Below are 16,935 nucleotides of genomic sequence, written 5' to 3' on the forward strand. Positions count from 1 at the left end.
ATTCCACAAAACTGAATTAAAAACTCAATCGATCAATGAATAACAAATCTAATAGATTCACCAAAACAAAAACAAAAATTTCACACCTCATCTTTAATATTCCCCATAAATTCCAACAAAGGCGGACAGTCCGTCTGTATGTACATTTGAAACAAAGATTATATTTTTACATCAAAAAACACCAAATTAAATCGATCAAAACAACAAACAATCAACAATAAAGAGAGAGAGAGAGAGAGAGAGAGAGAGAGAGAGAGAGAGAGAGAGAGAGAGAGAAAATTACCTGGACTAAGTGTTGGGGGTGTCTCAGCATATATACCAAGTTATTTTCCTTCTTCGTCAGCGAGGGTTTGACAGAGGAGACAGGGGATATTGTTTGATTGAACAAACCCATGAATGAAAAATCCCCCCCCTCACCTTTATTAAACCTAGGTTTGATGGAGGCGACTTGGGGGAGAAGAGAGACAAAGACTAGCACGGAGGATCATCGGGGAGAACCTGTTTTCTTTAGTTGTAGCCTATTTTCCGTTAGTTTCGTATATACCCTTTTGCTCTTTATGTTAGTTGTTTTCTATTCGTTTCTAATAGAAACAATTGTTACCAAACAATAAATTGATGTTTTAAAAGTAATTAGAAAAATAAATTGAAATATACTAATGGATACAAGAGAACCTAACAGTTATGTCTGTTAGACAAGTAGTAACAGATATAAGTGTTACAAATGAAATATTTGCTCTATTACAAAATGGCCATTCCGTGTAGTGTAGACATGATTGATCGACATTAGCTCCTCTAACTGTCATTGAGATGAGGAAATGTGTGCCCACCGCACACCGGAGTTAACAAAACTTGAGTGGTAAAATTTTGAGTGGAATTGTGTTTCGACACATACCGCGGAGAACCCATTTAGGCACGCTCCAAAGGATCCGTAAAACGGCCCCGCTATTACATTTCAAAGCAAGTTCACTGTATGTATTATCATATGTAGATGTTTTAATTATTGGATGCATATTAACTTGAGTTTCAAAGAAATCAATCCTCGCTCCTCGCTAAGGAGATGTATGGATATCCGAGATTAATTTAGGAAACGAAGTTTTATCACCGAAATCATTGTAGTATAAATGAAGTTTGTGAGTATCTTCTAGAAAACTCTCAACGAGGTTATAACTCGGTCCACTAGGGGAATTCCTAGTGGTTTAAGGCCTTGTTGCATATGGTCAATGCAACCCTCACTCGCTAAACGAGAATTAGTTAGGACTACACATTTTTGGCCACTTATCTGTTTTAATGTTTCTTCTTTGCTTGAGGATAAGCAAAGTGCTGTTTGGGGTAGTGTGATAAGCACCCAAAAGTGTATTATGAAACCCCATTGAGACATATAATTTGGTTAATTATGTGTTTAATAATCATGAAATAAATATGTTTTCATACTTTTGCAGGTATTCGCAGTAAACATGGAAATATTGGTTAAACCTGCGATAAAGCACGGGGAACGACGTATATATGAATTCTTCCAAATTCGCATAGAAGCATCAAACTTTCGAAGCTCCTACCTCTTGAACTAGGACTCCGAATGCGACAAGTGAGATGCTTAGACAATCAGGGAGATGAACTCTACGCATAGGCAGAAAGTTGTAAAATTGCCCAAAGACCGGACCGCCACTGGACTGCACATAGACCCACTATACAGGCCCGCAAGATTGGATATGTCATCAATCATGGAGCATGTCAAGACAAAAATGACAAATTATTGGTGCAAAGTTGACACCTTGCATGTAATTAATTAGATTAGGTGTTAATAGTAAAAAAAAAGGCAAGGTGTCATTTTGTTTTAATGTGGTGGATAAAAATGAAGTAAATGTGGTTTGATGTTTCACGTAGGAGGAAATGAGATTTCTCTCAAATGGAGAAGAAAACAAAACAAGGGGGGACACTCCATTTACTCCTTTGACTTCTTTTCCTTACCTTGTATTATTTTAGTTCCTTAGTCTTAGATTTTTATTTAGTTTTTATTTTGGTAAGAAATAGCTTGTAATAGTTTTAATGGATCAAGGAAATCTTGTGTTCCTCTTGAAAAATTCTAACTTCTTCATGTAAGTGAGTATATAAATAAATAGTTTTCTTCTCTCTCTCTTTTACATTCCACACTTGTTTTACTATTCTCCCAAGGATCATGAGCTAACTTTTTCCTTTGGGAGTTAATAAAACTCATGTGAGGGAAAATCTTTGTTGTTTGGTTTAGTAAGTTGTTTAGGAACAACAACTAGACCTACATCCTATCCCAAAATGATAGTTGGTGTAGTTTCTAGTTATGAATCAAAGTGATGAGCTTAGAGATAAGTCATTGCTTTGGTTCCACATGCTAGCATGTATGAGCTTAGAGATGAGTCATATATGTTAGGGATCAAGTTTTCTTTTATTAGGACTTGTCTATAAGTTCTAGGAAGATAATAATGAACTTATTAAAATCAAATAACAAAGGTTATCTTCACATGAGGAGGATTAACTCTCCACCTTTGTTTTTAGTAAAATTTTATTATGTCTTAGTTGCATGATTTTGTAACTTAATGTTTTTAATTTTTTTGTGTAGTAAAGAAACCAAGTATTTAGTATTAATATAGTCATATTTAAACTTACTCACTAGTTCCCTAAAGAGTAAAACAACCAAGTTGTAGTTTGTCCTAAGCTTTAGATTGGTTCAATCCTTATCTAACTATATGAACACCTAAGATCGTGAGTAAGGAAAAACTTTGAATTCGTGACTTTCGCCAAAGAAGAGAAGAAATTCTCTAACATAGCAAAAGGCAAATATCAGTAGAGTAAATGTAAAATCAACGCCAACCTAATCAACAAATAAACAAGTGGGTACACAATGTCTTTCTTCGCCTTAACCATTTTTTTGCTAGGCCAATTCCATTTATTTCACTAAACTTAGTATCAGAACGTACATCAATGATATAATTCTCAAGCTGATCCGCTAATTCCATCTGATCTATCTCTGAAAAATCATCGGGATAAAGTCAAGCAAAACGGATCAACTTTTGCTTATCAAAACCAACAAACGATTCACTATGATCAAGACATGCCATACAAAGAAGTAATTCTGTGTTTGCTTCATTAAACCGGTCGTTTAACTCTTGAATTTGCAAATCAATGCAGTGATAGAATAATCCAACACGATATTAATGCAAATTGGTGTTTCCTTCTGCTCTTCGTCGAGACCTCCCTCGAGCCATATACCTCTCTTCCATATTTGGAACAACCACATCATGTTTGGTACATAGTGAAAAAACTTCAGTCAGGAGACTATCCCACCCATCATCTCTCATCGCCTGTAAGCGTACCTTTGTTATTTTAACAAGAGTCATGGCATTGACAATGTCTTGGTCCTCACGTTGTAAAAGCCATTGACAAATCATTGCTAATTCCTAGTATCGCTTTCATCAAATGCAAATTGAAGATAAATTCAAAAGATCAGACCAATCCAATAATCTGTGAAGCCTCACCTCTTTATTCCGAGCTTGAACCATTTTCCGCTACATTATCAAGCACATCAACTACTGAAACATAAGTGGCTATCATGCCAAGAAGTGTATAATAGTGTGAGCCCCATCGAGTGTCACCAGATCGTTTAAGACTAGTCTCTTGATTCAACCCTTTGCCACTTGAAATTTCTCCGCTTTGTAACGCTGCAACAACTTTAGCCTTCATTGCATCTCGCAACATATGCCGTCACTTACATGATGCTCCAACAGTATTTACCACATTAGATAGAATACTAAAAAGATTAGCGATTGACTCATAGTTCTTTGCAACTGCTACAAGGGCTAACTGAAGCTGATGGGAAAAATAATGAATATAAAATGCAGACTTATTCTCCTTCATTACAAGTGCTTTTAGGCCATTCAAATCACCTTGTATATTGCTGGCCCCATCATACCCTTGTCCACGTAGTCTAGATATGCTCAACCCATGCTTGGAAAACAACTCATCGATTGCCTTTTTAAGTGTTACTGCACTAGTTTCCTTAACATGCACAACTCCAAAAAATCTCTCAATCACGCAACCTTTCTTGTCGACATAATGCAAAACAACTGCCATTTGCTCCTTAATTGATATATCACGTGCTTCATCAACTAAAATAGCAAACAATGAATTCCCATAATATTTTAGAATAGCATTTGTAGTTTCCACAAGAAATTTAATTCACAATATCTCTTTGGATATCAGACGAGGTCAATTTTCGATTTTTAGAAGCATTATCAAAAACTTTCTTAACGACTTCGTTATGATCTTTCAGAAATCGTATAAGTTCAAGAAAATTACCTTTATTGATCGACTCATCTGATTCATCATGACCACGGAAAGCTAAACCTTGTCTCAAAAGAAACCTAATGCAGCCAGTTATTGCAGTTAGGTGTATTCGATAATCCCTTCGAACTTGGTCAGATTGTCTGTGAAGAAATGTCTCGATATGCTGCTCTTGATGTAACAAAGCATGTGCTTCCTTGTAAGCAATATTATGAGCACTATTTGATCCTCCAACGTGCTCTTTTAATTTGGTTTTTCTTTCCCAATTAGTAAACCCCCTGTGAGAAAAAACATCTCCACCTCCTTGTGCCCCCTTATTAGGTTTAAAGAGATAACAATATAGACAAAATGTGGTATCCTCGTGAATACTATATTCCAACCAACTAAACTCCTCATACCACTCTTTCTGAAAGCGTCGGATTCTATTACCTCTTGTTCTTGAAGGAAAAGCATGATTAGGCTGGCAAGGACCCCTAAGCAAATATGTTCTTCTCACCGAGTCTTGATCATTAGGATGATAATCTGAAATCTTTTTCCTCAGTGCAGGGTCTCCCTGAAGACTAGACAAGTCAAGTTCTTCACGATTTTCACGTTGAACCCGCTTTGACGTGGGTTGTTCAACACCACCATCCTTAATTTCTTGGTGACTTCGCTTTGAGGAGGATCCTACTTCAACACTGACAACATTATTTGTGTTATTAGGTGGTTGGGTAGGTTGAGCGGGCAACGACTTTCCTTTGATCAAATACTTTAACATATTTGTTTAAATAATTAAAATAAACCATTAATCAACTGAATTGAAATTGCACTAATTAAAATAAATATCAATATTATTATGATATTCACAAAATAAAATTAAATAAAAAATATGTGGTTTAATGAATTCACAAAAGAATACAAAAACATGGTTTAGGAATCAACTTAACATGAAAAGATAAAAAAATAAGACAAGAAATTTAATAATATTAGGCTTACCTAACAAACTTTAGAAATTAATCAAATTATGGATAGCTAATTAAAATAACAGAGAGAAAAGTGAAATTGTGGAAAAGTGGGTAAGTGGGGGCGTGGGTTTTGTAATTTTGTATAACTTTTTGATTAGGCAAAGAGTCAAACTTGAGTAAGGTATTGGGGTTTTTTTTTTTTGTTTGGTTTCGGTGTGTGTGTTGTGCTTTTATTTTGTTTTTTGTCGGTTTTTAGTTCAAGTTCAACACTGTTGAGTCATGGTCTAAATTCTAATTCAAGTTTGAATACTGTTGAGTCACGGTAAGTCGGTAATAGTCTAAAGTGTCATAGTCTAAATTCTGAAAGACACTGCTGAGTCGTTAAGGACTGTAGTATTTTATGTACTTTTGTCATTTAGTTAGCTGTGTTTTTCAGTTTCTACAAACAATAAAACTACTTTTTTTTTTTGGTTGGAAAAATTGAGGGTGAGCCGTGGTGTACCTCGGCCCCTCGGCTCCCCATCGATTAGACATAAAATAAGTATAATCAATCTTCTTTTTTTTTCGATAAATAAACTGTATAACTCAATCTAAGCATGCAGTTCAACACACCTAAACTAAACTATTATTCTATCTTATTCCTAATCAAATAATTTGAATCTATCACTCTTTAAAATATCAATTGTAATATGGATATGGAGTAAAAGTTATCGAACACTCTATAGTATGGTAAAAGTTAACACTCAAGTCATTAAGAAAAAAAAAAACAATGAGAGTTGGATTTGATTGGACTTATACTACTAAGCAAAATAAACTAAGATGGATAAAGATGGGTAAGGTAATGGAGAGAACTCCACCGCCCGAGATTACTTCATTAATAGACTAACTTAAAATTGTTTGCAACACAAATAACTCATTCTAAGGCTGTGTTTGATAGGAATTGTGGTAAATGCAAATTTTGTCATCATTTGTCAATGAGAAATTTGCTAGATGACAATTGCAAATAACTATTGGCAAATTTAAATTTGCACCTGTTTGATGATACTGTGGCAAATATCATTTACCATGATGATGATTTGTAACAATTTGGTGTTGTTTGATTGTCAAAGTTTTTGCCGCTCGCTGCAAATTTTTCATTTTGTTTTAAAAAAAATTTGCCGACAAATAATTTTACGTTTTCTTTTATCGGTTCCACCTTCAACTCATTCGCTTCTCTCACTCTCTCTCACTCAAGGTTAGCCACCGAAACTCTCTCCCCCTCTCTCTCTTTAAATTTTATATATATAAAAAGAAATTATTTTAACTTTGATTGCAATTTCAATTTGAGAGATTTGGGGAGGCAGGATTCATCTCTTTCTTATTTTAATTTGAATCAAGGTGAGAAATTTAAATGATTTTCACTTTATCTGTTAAATTTCCAAATTCGACTTTGGGAGTAAATGATGTAAAATAATCCAACCGAGATTTGCAATCAAATGCTGGTTGCAAAATGGAATCTGTGGCAAAATATTATCTCATCTAAAATAGGTATTGTGTGTTTGACTGTTTCATTTGAACAGAAGTATAATTTGAGGATCGTCCTAAACACCCCTATCCAAATCATAATGTCGATAGTCGATACTGAACCAGGCAGTAGGAGTAGAGAGTGGAGAATGTGATCCTACTGAATTTCAAATAGTTTTAAGAATGCTCCTCACCTTGCTAAGCACCCGAAAGAAGACGAAACTCTCACTTTTTCACTATAGTTTGGGCTCAATTTAGTTCGCATTTCATCACACATTCTAGAAGTGAGAAGTTCAATATTAAAATGAAGAAAGCAGATAAAATGTTTCGGTTTGGCGAGAAGTTGAGAGTTCTAGTTGAAGTCTTCTTGGTGTGTTATAATCGAATACTCTTCTTGACAATTAATCAATGACCATAAATATTAATTTCTCTGCCATAATTTGTTATGGTATTTGAATTAACATGGAATGGTATGAATGTTTAAATTAAATTATTGTGTGCTTGTGGCGGTGTGTGGTTGTGGTGGGATGTGTGTGGTGTGTCGATGCAGGTGTGTGTGTCGTGGTTGGTGGTACGTGATGTGTGCCGCAAGTGGTGGCTCAGATGTGTGTAGGTGGTTGGGCCGGTGTGTGATGTGTAGGGCTACGGTGTCTTTTTGGTGTGTGCAAAGATGGTGTGTGATGCTGCAACCAAGAAAACAGAAGAATATACGCATAAGGTCATTTTTTTTTCTCATCTCTGTTTTATTTGTTTCTTATAATATAAATTTGATTTCAATGCTATGAATGTTTGATTTAGTTTATCTTATCTAGGATTAAGATATTTGTGTTGGATGAGTATTGTATGATAGGATTAAGATATTTCTTATAATATGAATTTACTTATTGCTTTAGTTGAAAGAGTGGTGCCTTATGTCAAGTATGATCTCATGTTCATTCCTTTCACCATGAAAATATACAGAGAACCATCAGAAGCCAAGAAATTCCTGCAGCTTGCCACTGCACAGAGGATGAACACAGATGCCAGGAAAGCAATCTTATGCGTCTTAATGGGTGCGGAGGACTATTTAGATGCTTTTGAGAAGCTTTTGAAGTTGGATTTATCCGGGAAGCAAGTCAGCATTCTTTGCCCGTCTTAATCTTCTCTGATCTTGACTACGCTTCGCCATTTTGTTTAAATGAAATTATGATCTCATCTCCACAGGAGAAAATTTTCAACAAGTATTATAGTATTTTGGCCTCCAAATTTTGTAGTCATGACAAGAATTAGAAATTCACGTTACAGGTATCTGATTTCTCGTTATTTCTTTATTTGATGACTATTGAATTAGTATGGAAGTGTTTGTGGAAAGACAAATAACAAATAATATGGTTTCCATAATACTTCGTTTTAACACCTGAATGTTTCACACTGATTCATTGGTGAAGATATTATGACGGAGCCGACAGGCGAAGGGGTAATCTTTTGTGAATATTTGGCCACAAAGTTCATCTCGTTCTCTCGTGGATTCTCAGATATGTGCGTATTGTGAGGATATGTTAGTTGTAAATGTAACTGGCATTAAAATGGCGCTTTAACCACACCAGATTTTTTTAAAAAAAAGAAGGCTAAACTAGAGCTTCTTTGAACCTTACATGTTCATTGTTTTCCACTGTGTTCTAATTTTTCAGTATTGCTTGTGGGACTATTACAAAGAACTCGACTCAATGGAGCTAATTCAGTTAAAGAACCTTGCGACATTCAACGCAGAAATGCTCATGTCTTTCTCCCTTTCTCGCAGCCTTGAAGGTCGTTGACTTGATCGACCTTTAAGCGGTGACTCTAAATAGAGTTATGCACTTTCAGATGCTTTTCGAGGCCATCTTTAAAAATCCAGAAGCTACTGTTTGGAATATCTTCACACGCGTCGGTGTTACCCCTGAGCTTGAACCTCTACGGAATGGTCTTCAGTTCTTCATCAAGCAATATGTTGTGAATGCCGACCATGCCGATAAAAGCGTCTCCAACAAATTCAAGATTGCTAGAAAGGCCTCGAGTAACATGGAAGGAATTTTGATGTGAACTTTCACTAGACTTTGAAATGGAAATCGATATATTTGTAACCTCTCCCACTCTTTATGGTTACAGTTGCTAGGTGGCCTTCAAGTTTTGTTATTATTGTACTTTTAAGTTACATGTTTCAAATTACATTATTTTAAAACTATTATGTTATGTAAACAGCCAATGAATACGATACTCTTTTGGTAAATTCGAGATATTAGATTAATCTATGTTAGCTCTCTGGGTTAATCATGGGATTTTCACCATGGAATTTCAAGCTATTTTATGAATTCCTAATATGTACATTTATCTTTCTACCCTGCCCTTCAGTTAGATATGCCCTTTCACATGCCCACAAAATCCTAGTTAGCAAACTCTGGCTAAGAAAGCTTAAAGTGAAGCAGGTTCGATAACTTCTCTTTTCACATTTGTTCTGCAAGTCGTTGTTTTTTTAATCAAAATACACTTAAAACCCACAAAATCTAAAAACACACCATCCATTGAAGAGCATAGAGGATCTACAGTCTCAACTAAAATGAAACAAATAAAGGGTAATAGTGCTTGTCAAACAAAACGATTATAGATTGATTGGTTGTTCTGCAAGTTGTTTAGCAGAGGCTTGCGCTTGGTATCTTCCATGTCAGAATCAGGATCCTATATCTCATCTGCATCTTCTTCATCTTCATCTGCCTCTGGGAATCTCCCTCGTCTTAATAAGGACCATAGAAGAAATTTCTTCAGCAGCAAAAGTCTTCTCTTCACCCTTGTAATTTGTCCATCATGATCCCTGCAAATCACAGCTAATAACGCATACGAACCAACATGAGTGTTAAGTAGACATTCTAGAGTTCTGGTCCCTCGAAATGGTGAAGAAAATAGGATGCCGCCAGAACTAAGGACTGATCATTAGGGAACTAGTGTTGTTAGATATTTATAACAAAAGAAAAATATACAATTTATACAGGCATGTCAGACTATTATAAATCAACCGTAAGTACATGAACTGGTATTTTACAAAAAAATTCAAAAGAAATGCCTTAAGCCACTTCTGAGAGCATTCAACAAGCAACAGGCAGCACCCTTCCTGAGTTTGAGAAACTTCTCAAATCCGCTAGTCCTATCATTGCTGCTCCTTCATCTGTTTTGCGGGAAGCGTAGTTTTCTGTTGAAAATGAAATATACAAATTTGTCGTAAGGAAGATAATTAGTGATAATATTTTGTAGTCCCCTCACCCAACCTTTAAGAATATAAATAAAAAAAAAGACAAAAAATAAAAAAATAAATAAAAATAAAAATGGCAAAGTAACATGTTAAAATGGACTGATAAGCTTGAGTACCTGATTAGCCATAGTAGCAAAAATCCAAAAGAACTGCCTTAAATCAGACAAGTGCATTACATGTACCATAATAGCAAAAATCCAAAAGAAGTGGCTTGAAGGTTGTCCAAAAACCACTCCTTCCTAAGATCTTCATCATCAAAACTCAAAAAGATCTCACCCATGTTTTCTTTAGACAACTCGAGACCTTTCAAGGCATCATGAACTTTTTGCATCATGCTAGGAGGTCGCTTCAAATTGTCCGCCATTGCCTTAGCAGCTTCTACAAGATGTTCGAATGTCTTAGCTATCTTCTCGTCGTTCACATCTATGCGAGTTTTTTTTTTCTTTTGCCCATTCGAATTTTGACGCGGTGATTCTTCTTCAACATTCACCCCTGAGCCTTGGGTAGCATCTCCGGTATTGTCAACATATTCATTTACATTAACGGGGCCATTATCATCAGTTTCATCTATTAAAATAAACACAACATATATAGTTATGAGCTTAGTAGTATCTTATCGCATAAAGAAAAACCACAGAAAAAAAACATTTCGCTTAACGTACCATCCAATATGGGTATAGCATCAGGATCATGCGCATTAAAGTTTCCACTTCCATTTGCAGAATCATTTCCATATATTAAGTCAAGCATCTCATAGTTTGGAAGCCACTTGGTTTTATAACTTGTTGCAGCTGGGTGAGCCTACAATGATAATGTGACTCATGGTAAGTCCTCTAGGAAGCTAGCTTCCCTTCAATGACAAATATATTAAAGCGAAATATATATAAAATGGCTAAATCAAGATCATTTACCTGAATATACTTCTCCCATACATCATCGCATCAGAATGAATGTACTTAGTTTGATGGTTAAAGGAGAAGCCACTCGCCTAGCAACTCTGCAAAGAATCGTGTAGGCACCCCTTAATGACCTTAGCCTAGAGCATTACGATTCCAATCCACTTTTTGAGAACCGTAATTGGTTACCACACTTGCAACTTGAACTAGAGTATCTTTCTTTGGAAACGTTAGAATTCTGAGAACCCTTCCCTAGAACAAGTAATGATGTCAAACAAAGTTCCGACAAGGACCTTGTCCATTCCATCGTTCCAACGTATTTGATTTGACCCTCGAACAACTTCTGGAATTGGCGGAGGCGGGGGTGGAGGACGTGGTGCTTGGCTTCTTGCATTGTTATGTGACATTGTTCTGAATATAATAAACCAAAAGAGAATAATATAATAATCAGTGTTCTATATCGACACGAAACCAAAATGTGATAGTGAACTTCGTAGTGGTAGGACTTGAAACCAAAACAAGGTTTAGATATTCATACACAAATATAAACAAAGAGTTACTAATATAAGGAAAGCTACAAGGAACCATATTGTCATATAGATTAACAAAAGTCATAAGCCAGAATAATACAAGTATCCCAGAGGCAAAACACATCATTCAACATTAATGCCAAAACAACGACAACAAAAAACATAAAGTTAAACCACTATTGCCAACAACACACTAGTCGTTCATCTCGACGCTCCCACATGTCCGCCGTCAACCCATCTCTCCACATTGTCCAACCATCACTCGGAGTCATGGTTATCCCCACATCATCGCCTACTTCTCCATTTCCTTCCTCTTCAATAGTCGCTCTTTCTTCTTCCCATATATCATCATTATTATCGAGCAAAAAGTTATGCAACCCACAACATGCACAAATTATCTTTGCTTGTGTCTCAACGTCATGGTGTGGAGCGTGCCTAAGATACGCAAATCTTTTCTTCAACACACCAATTGTCCTTTCAACAACATTCCACAAAGATGAATGACAGAAGTTATACATTTCTTTTGCATTCCGGACACCGTTGTATCTAGAGTTATGTTGTTGGTCACTGAGATGATATCTTACAGCACGATATGGTGTAAGGAAGTGTGGAACTAGCATGAACCCAGTATCAGTGAGATAATACTTACCTATGTGAAAAAATTAATTAGAATGATTGATGAATTTTAATAATACTCCAAAATAGTTGGGATTTGAAATATTTTAAGGATATGTACCATATGGTACAGTTAGTTTGTGCTCTGGCCGACTCACTGCACATCTCAGCAAACGACCATCATGGGCGGAACCCTCCCAACCAGTAAGTACATAGGTGGATTTCATACCAAATGTACATGCCACTAAGACATTCTGAGTAACCTGGCCCTTTCGATTACGATACCTAACTTGATCTTGAGGTGGTACGTAAGCTTCAAAGTGGGTGCCATCAATTGCACCCACAACATCCTAATTAATATAGCATCATCAGTAAAAGAATTACTAATTAACATTATGTACATTAGATATATAACTAACAAACCTGGAAAAAAAATGGTGCCAAGATTTAGGTGTTCCACCACGGTTGGAGAGTTTTCTATGGTGGCAAGTCGCATTCGCCTCTATGTAGCCTAAGCGGTGCATTTAAGACTCGTGAAAGTACCGGTTAATTGTTTCTGTTGATCTAAAAAAGTAAACCTCAAAAGTCCGATTCCTTAAATCGTGCCCAATTGTGTGTAAGAAAATGGCTACTTGTTCTTCAACCTTAACGAACCGACTATCAACTAACCCATAACCCCGCAATCGAGTGCATAGACGTTCAAATGTAAATATCCTCATTCTCAACTGTTCGTAGCATATACAGTCACTACACCTGAACATTCGCGTGAAAACAATATTTCTCTGAGCGTCCCAATTTCTAATGAGGGCCTTAGGAACTATAACCCTCCGCTTATTTCTCCTATACCATTGGTACCAAATCATAGCCTGCATGATTGTTAGCATCATGGTAACTGCAGCTAATTTACGCTCTTCTTCAGTCGGCATTCTACCTAATTAAATGGACAATCATGCATGAGACGAAATAAGACAAAGCAAAAGCATGGAATGAGCAAAGAATGACAACAATTTAATTTACCAGTAAAGAAACCAAATTCATAACCCAATCAAAAGCATGTCAACTAGATTACTAACACAAGCGACAAAAAATAACTTTATACCAAATTCAACTACAATGAATCCAAATTTGATGAATTATCCAATTACTTATTAAATTGAACAAAAAGGCAGAAAATATTATTTGGGCATTCAATATTTGACTTTGTACATGAATTAATTATCAAAGTTATTAATTCCCATAGTTTGCAACCCTTCATCTTATTTCAGAAATCACAATTCAGAGTGTTCAATAGTTCACAGTAACATTGTACCATACAAAATAAATCCAGTATATTTTACGATCTATTTTTCATTTCTTTTCGAATAAATAAAAACAGAGCCAAATACTCAACAATCATGCAATGAATTAACAATCTAAATAAACAAAAAATAAAATTAAAATCATTATATATATTTGAACCCTAACCCTAACATAAAAGAATGAGAGAATGAAAATTAACATGCACACACATGAGAGAGATTGAGAGAGAGAAAGAGATGAACAAACCTCCTCAGCCAAGTTGTGCAAGTCGATGATTATGTTGCTTGTCTCCAAATCAATACACAACTGTGTGAGGAGAGAAATTAATGAGAGTGTGAGAGAAGAAGAGATTAATGGCAAATAGGAGAGAAACTAATGAGAGTAGAAAGAGGGATTGAGAGAAAATGGGAAGAAGACGAACCTGGTTGAGCGCTCCAGTGAGAGTGCTTTTTCTTTTTCTTTTTGTTGGGCTCTTTTTTTTTGTGGCAAATCCACTTATTTTGGTGGCAAATTTGTGTACAAATTTGTCGTGGTAAAATTTACTTAGCTCCCCCCAGAGTAAATTTTGCCACCAAAATCATGGCAAATGACAACTTGTGGCAAATCCAAAAAAAATTTGCCATGACTCAAAAAACACATCAAACAGTAGTGAATAGTGCAATTTTTTGCATTTGCCATGGCAAATGGGGCTATCAAACATAGCCTAAATCCAATTGTTTTACAACCTAATTTTAAAATTCACCTTAATTTGTATGATTTGAATCAACTTACCAATTGATTTATAACCTAATAAAAAAAATTAAACCTTTTAACATGTTCGCACGATACCAATTGTTTTACAACCTCATATTGAATAAACTAAACCTCGGCCTAGATTCAATTCTCTATCTCTATGTCAATTGAATCTAGACATGTAAAACTACTAAGTCTTCTATCTCTATATGGACTTAACAATTTATAGGATAGGTTATCCTCCTATATCTCTATATTAGCATGAGGAAAACCTTAATAAAACACAAGCATAAACAACTTTAAACAAACCTACTAATTTAGTCCTCATGGAGGCTGCATTCAACTCCCTATTAAGGGTGATTAGCTCATGATCATTGGACTAAAAATAATGTTGGAATGAAAAACATAACTAAATCACTTAAGAAGACAATAATGAAATTTGAATTGAATTAAAACTAAGAACTATTAATATTTTATATCTTAAATCCTACATATGTGGCCAAAATTTCACTCATTTATATATATTTATAGAGAATATAGAGAAGGAAGTACAATGTCATAAAACTTTTCATCCTTATCTTTGATCTTCATCTTCAATCTCTATCTTTATTCTTCATCCTTATCTTATTTTGACTTCTAGAAGGTCCCAAAGGAGGCAGATCGAAACCCTAATTAGGTCAGAAACCCTAAATAAGATGGGGCCTTGTGGCCCATTTTTGCCGATTTTGGATTTGTATGGAATTTCAACCAAAGGTTCTCCATCAAACACTATCTTGTGATATATCATAACATAGATCTTGTCGCGATGATCATTTTGATAGATCACATGCCTCAAACGGACTTACGATTCAAAAGATAAGCAATTCGGAAGTTTTGTCTCTCTTTTTCACATATTAAGACCAGTTTGACCCGCGTTTAACCAGACTTTTAAGGTTTGACTTTGACATTCTTGGGCTTCTCTTTGACTCTTTTGCTCCTAGGCTTAGCCTACACCATCTTCCTTGCTAAAATTCAGGTTTTTGCTTTAATTTCATGAAATGAAGGATGAAACCTAAAAAAGCAAAGAAATAGTATTTATTCATATTATCTATTCATATAATTGGTCTAAATGAGATATTATTAGTAGGGGTGACTTCGGATCGGATCGGATCGGATCGGATTAACCTCCTTCGGAATTTTTCCAAATTTTTTTCGGAACCTAATATGCTAGCCAAATCCGATCTAATTTTTTTTCGGATTCAAAATATATTTCCAATTTCGGAACTTTCGGAAATTTCGAAATAACTTGAAAATTTCAGAATACTTGGTAAATTTTCAAAGATCTCTTTACTTTCAATTATTTTTGGAATATCATACGCCAATGTTCATTGTAGGGAGAGAAAACCATGTCCACAACACCAATGTACCAACAACAATACGCGACTTGTTTATCGAGAAAACCCATTTTCATTCAAACAAGTGATCCAAGAAAAAACGAGAAAAAGAACCTGCAGCCACCAATAGCAAGCATTGCATTTTGTTGAGGTCTAGGTATTTGTAATGTTTCAATCTTTTTCGTGTGTGGAAATTGAAACGGAAGTGTCCGTGATAAATAATGGATTATGGTCTTGGACTCTAAATAGCTTTACATAATATTCTATCTATTGGAATTTGGCTTTTGGATTGGTCTGGAAGTCATTGTATGACTCAATGACATTTTTTTTCATATCATTGTTGTTATGGCAGACGGTGTAATGACAGTAGAGTGGTCCAATTCAAGTGGGGAAGTAGCGGCTAGGTTATGTTTTTGTTTTGTTTTTGGAAGTAAAAAACTAGAAAATGAATGAACGGTCGAAATCTAATCAAGTGGATAGTGAGAGAAGTATATATTTTCGGAATAAACTGGCAATAATATCGGAAATTTCGGAATTTTCGGATCGGATCGGATTTTAGAATTATATCCAAATCCGATCCAATTTTTTTTCGGAATTTTCAGAAATCGAAAAATCGGAAAATCGGCCCATAAAAACTATACCCAGAGCCAGACCAATTTCGGGTCGGATTTCGGAAAAATCGGAAATTCGGCAAAAAGAAACACTCCTAATTATTAGGGAGCTAAATAGGCACTTTTGGGCACTTATCAATGATTGTTTGGGCTAATGAGTTTTCTTTTAGGAGGATAAGATTTGGTATTCAAAAGAGACTCAGTATAATTTTGTGGCGCTTTGTCACCTCCCACAATGTAATTTGTTTATATATCAATAAAATATTCATTTGTCTAAAAAAATAAAAGAAAAATAAGAGTCATTATTGGCTTTGATGGTCTTGGATTTGGTGATCTCCAATGGCATCTGTCTACACTTCTATTACGCCATGGTGGTCTCGCATCTATCAGGCAATAGATCTCATCAATTATACATTTATTTGTAGTCTCACGGGTTCAAAATGGAGAGCTTTAGAACCATAGTCTTATTAGAAGCTGCAGCAATCCCTATGTGGATCTTGTCATTGATAATGTCATTACGGGACTACAATTCTGCCTTCGTAATTTTGACCTTAGTACTCTAGCGTCGAACGTTGCCGCCCACCTACAAACCACAACATGTTTTAGCTGAAGCTTACTATGGCAAGATTAATGTCACAAGTTTTTGCAGGGAATTCGAGTTGTCTGCTGTTGCTAATTGCTTGAGGTATGGGTAGGAATGCAAGTGGATATCCAAATAATTGAATCCGATTCGAATTCGTATTCGAAAAATGAGATATTATCCAAAAAATTTGGATTCGGATAATTTTTTATATATGAACTAGTTTCGAATACTGCTATATCCACATCGATCCAATAATATTCGATCCGATTTAAAAAA

General features: G+C 35.4%; 1 protein-coding gene and 1 long non-coding RNA gene across 2 annotated transcripts; one reads left to right on the plus strand and one right to left on the minus strand.

Moving 5' to 3' along the window:
* Positions 1-2,964: 2,964 nt before the first annotated feature.
* Positions 2,965-5,068, minus strand: LOC147501910 (uncharacterized). Its single transcript, XM_086604416.1, has 5 exons — positions 4,327-5,068; positions 3,763-4,136; positions 3,541-3,705; positions 3,241-3,428; positions 2,965-2,998 (listed from the first exon to the last, which is right to left on the minus strand). Exons 1-5 carry the CDS (start codon positions 5,066-5,068, stop codon positions 2,965-2,967), a joined length of 1,503 nt encoding a protein of 500 aa, XP_086460542.1.
* A 1,361-nt stretch (positions 5,069-6,429) lies between these two features.
* Positions 6,430-6,981, plus strand: LOC147501911 (uncharacterized). The gene is made up of 3 exons (XR_015219902.1): positions 6,430-6,489; positions 6,585-6,632; positions 6,815-6,981. It is a non-coding gene; the product is annotated as an uncharacterized LOC147501911 (long non-coding RNA).
* The last annotated feature ends 9,954 nt before the right edge of the window (positions 6,982-16,935 follow it).

This window comes from Coptis chinensis, chromosome 4, assembly GCF_015680905.1.
Source record: "Coptis chinensis isolate HL-2020 chromosome 4, ASM1568090v1, whole genome shotgun sequence".
NCBI classification, from domain to species: domain Eukaryota; kingdom Viridiplantae; phylum Streptophyta; class Magnoliopsida; order Ranunculales; family Ranunculaceae; genus Coptis; species Coptis chinensis.

Bases quoted from the DNA above. Each gene is read 5' to 3' on its own strand.
- LOC147501910 (XM_086604416.1), bottom strand. From the start codon at position 5,068: ATGTTAAAGTATTTGATCAAAGGAAAGTCGTTGCCCGCTCAACCTACC. The intron at 4,137-4,326 runs GTAATTTTCTTG...TTGCTATTTTAG, and splicing joins AGATGAGTCGATCAATAAAG to TTGATGAAGCACGTGATATA. The intron at 3,429-3,540 runs GTAGCGGAAAAT...AAGCGATACTAG, and splicing joins TAGTTGATGTGCTTGATAAT to GAATTAGCAATGATTTGTCA.